General features: G+C 63.1%; 1 protein-coding gene across 1 annotated transcript; it reads right to left on the reverse strand.

Annotated features, from left to right (window-relative positions):
- Nucleotides 1-1,855: 1,855 nt before the first annotated feature.
- Nucleotides 1,856-3,481, reverse strand: LbrM_31_3710 (hypothetical protein, conserved; the record flags this gene model as incomplete). The annotated part of the gene is made up of 1 exon (XM_001567309.1): nucleotides 1,856-3,481. One exon carries the CDS (start codon nucleotides 3,479-3,481, stop codon nucleotides 1,856-1,858), a length of 1,626 nt encoding a protein of 541 aa, XP_001567359.1.
- Nucleotides 3,482-3,527: the final 46 nt, after the last annotated feature.

Below are 3,527 nucleotides of genomic sequence, written 5' to 3' on the forward strand. Positions count from 1 at the left end.
CCATTGCAGGCTCAGCGCTGGCCGGCGCCCGCAGCGGCTCCACCTGCAGCACGCGGTCGTCCGGGCAGCTGAAGTCCACCACCTCCTCCTCGTACACGTCGTCGAGCAAGGTGCGGGCGGGCCGCGGGTGAGCCTGCCGCTGCTCGCACACCGTCGTGAAGGTGTGCGCTGTCGACGCCTGCAGCCCAAGCGCCCCCCACAGCGCGCTCATGGGTGCGTCGCCGCTGTCCGCGTCGCGCAGTGCTGCCCGCCCACGCCGCGGCGGCGGCGGCACGCCGTGCAGGTCGAGCCAGAAGAAGCCCGCGGCGCCGTCGCTGTCGCCAGTGCACAGCTGCGCCTGCTTCAGCAGCTGCAGCGTGCCGCGCACCGTGTCGCAGCACCGTGCCAGCGCCGCAGGCTCACCGCCGCGATGAATCTTGGCCAGCCGAGCGTAGAAGGAGTATCTCTCGCCACCGTCGCTTGACGTGGAGCTGCTGCGGCTACTGCAGCTGGAGCTGCTGGAGGAGCCACGGGTGAACGTGTGAGGGGGGCGGCTGCGTCTCTCATTGCCAGGGCCACTGCGCACTGCGCGGGCGGGAGGAGTGGCGCTGCGGTCGGAGCCTGCACCGCTGCTGCTGCTGCTGTGTGGCCGGTGACTGCGGCCCACTGCCCGCGTGCTGCTGAGGTAGTTGAAGCTGTCGGGGAGGTTCGCGGAGAGACGCTCCCGCACCATCGACTCACTGATGGGCGGGGAGGGCTGATTAGGATGGTGGTGCCGCTGGGAGAAGACAGGGGTTCTTCATGGCCTCAAAGGGTCGTTGGCTTGGAACGTTAGCTGAACGTGCTAGTAAGCTGGGTGGTGTATCGAGGTGCTCGAGGATGTTGACGTTGATTGCAATAGAGGTTGCTGGTGACGGGAAGGGGGTAGGCGTTAGTCCAGTAGCAGCTACGGGGTGAGAAGGAGGGGTAGGAGGGAAGCAGATTATGTGGGGATGGCGAGGAGATTCAAAATGGGAGGATAACCGCGTCGGCTGGTAGCGAGAGCACTACAATGGCACATGGGAGAGGGCAAGAGAAAGCGAAGAAGATAGCGAGGCGTCACCTGTTTCTCTTCACTTCTCTAACGCTGCGGAGCAACCGGAGCAAGCTGCACAGAGGTGAGCGAGGCGCCAAGGGCCCAGAGGATTGAAGAGTGTATTAAGGATAGCGCCGGCTGAAGTGACGAGTCGGACTAGGATTGGAGGAAGAAGGACGGCGGTGGAAAATCGGTGGGGGCTGGCGGAGGACGAGTGAGCCCCACGCAGAGTAAGGGCTCAAGGGGAGATTGCCGTTTTGCAAGCCGAGACACGTCACGTCAGCGAGTTATGAAGGCCCACAGAGGAGAAGGTGCTCCCTAGAACACACACACACACACACACACACACACAAATAATGTGCGATGGCGGCAACACAAAGAAAACCGACTGGGGCAGTCGTGAGGGAGTCGCGGCAAGTGCCCAGCCAAACAAAGGAAAACTGACACTCAACAGGGGAGGGGGCACAGGAGAGTCAGAGAGAGAGAAAGAGAGAGATGCGTTACGGAGGAGGGAGGGATTAGGCAAACCGGACCAGCGACGAGGCAGAGGGAGAAAAAAGAAACAAAAAAACAAGCGCACCAGGAGGGTATGCGTCGGGCAACAGGGAGATGGTGTGGAATTCCATTCAACAAAGCAGCGAAAGGCCTGGGCGCAGACCCCCTGTACGAAGCACTGCACGGGCGGTATACGCAAACGCGGCAACACCAATCTCGTGCCTGCAGCCCATTCACATGTGCTTATGCCTTCACTCGCTCTCTCTGTCTCTCCCCGAAAGTGTTTTATGGGGTGCGCGTTCCTTTTTATGCAATCAAGTAGATTCGCCGGGTCTTGTAAGCGTAGAATGGGAAGATGAGACCGGTAACACCAATGAACGCTAATACGCCCACAATACCCCAGAACGGTGTGGTACCTTCCACGGCCATGAAGGGCACCGGGCAGTTCATGCCCCAGTGTGAAGCCACAATATTCAATGGCAGCACAACGATGAGGACGTACTGACAGATCAACGAGAAATAGTCGGCTGTTTCGCTGGTGCGGGAGTTGCTGAAATTCACTTTGGAGGTGTAGATGAGCGTCGTGTTCCCGAGTACCGTCCGCGCTACTTCGAGGTTGTGTAGGACACTCGTGATGCCTTTGTGAATCGCGTTGAGAGACGGCGCCGCTGCCATTTGGTGCTGTAGTGAAGGGGCTGCCCACGTGACTCGCTGGGCCACGTGGTCGCTGCTTGACTTATCGGGCGACGGTCTGCCATTCGAGTCGTTTGCGTCGAGTCCCTCAGAGCTGTGCCTACTTCTCGCTACGCCGCCGGTCGGCGTTCCGGCCCCACTGCGCCACGGCACATCGGTGCAGCTCGCGTTCAGGTGATTGCTTCTGTCGCCTCCCGCTGATGCGGAGTCCCATCCCGCACTCTTGCAGCGCTCAGCAATACGCACGGGAGTAGCACTGCATGGCACCCACATTGGTGACTTGAGCGACCGGATGAAGCCGGCAGCTGTGTGTATCGCTGGCCGATCGAGCGCCTCCAGCAGGCAGATCTTCTGAAATAGCAGTCGCCTGTGCAGTGCAAGGCGACGGCGAAGCAACAGTACGCGGCGCAGGGCATCCGCCTGGTCGCTCTCGCAATTCATTTCAATAAGGGGCAGCATGGAGTCAATGGCATCCACCTCCCCCAAAAACTTGGCGGTGTTCGGCAGGTAGGCGTAACAGGCGGAGGAGAGCAGAAGCGACACGAATATGGACGTGCACATCACCGGCTCTGTCAAGGCGACACTCATCGATGGAGCCGAGAGCTCGCCCGGCGCAGCGCCACACCGTGCGTGAGGGGAGAAGGCAGCGGCGCCCCTGCTCAGGTGGGTCGCGTGCCACATCCGACGAAGCACAGCGGTCTGCAGCTGCTCCCACGACTTGACGCACTGCACCTCCGCTGCCGCGGCGCGGCGGTCGGCGCTGGTGAGCCCCAGCGTGCTCGCGGGGCACCACGTCACGCACCCCGCGGGAAAGCAGACGACGTAGGTAGACGTGATAAGCGGCACCGCGGCCGGCGGCTCCTGGCTGTGCCGCGACGGTTGCGTGGCCTGGCAGAGGCCGGCAGGCAAGACGGGAGGGGCGGGCCGGCCGATGGCGGCAGCCGCGGCGGGGAGGCTGAGCATGCTGCGCCCCAAGCTCCCCGCCCAGACAAGGTCGTTCAGCGGCTCGTTGGCGTGCTCTTCAGCCGAGGGGGCTGGCGAGAGCGCGGTCTCCCAGGCCGCCTCTCTCATCGTCGCCGCCGACGCATGCACCGGCGTCAGCAGCGTCGCCAGCTCCAGCGCCACGTAGTGCGCCGACCCGGCAACGCCGTCCCGCGGCGTGCGCTTCGCAGTGCTGTCCTGCTCGTGCATGAGCTGCACGCACTCTTCCGGGCAGCGGCCGGTGTCGCACACACCCATGCAGGCTCAGCGCTGGCCGGCGCCCGAGCGCTCACCCGACGNNNNC

This window comes from Leishmania braziliensis, contig 72 (assembly GCF_000002845.2).
Source record: "Leishmania braziliensis MHOM/BR/75/M2904 WGS CADA00000000 data, contig 72, whole genome shotgun sequence".
Taxonomy (NCBI): Eukaryota; Euglenozoa; class Kinetoplastea; order Trypanosomatida; family Trypanosomatidae; genus Leishmania; species Leishmania braziliensis.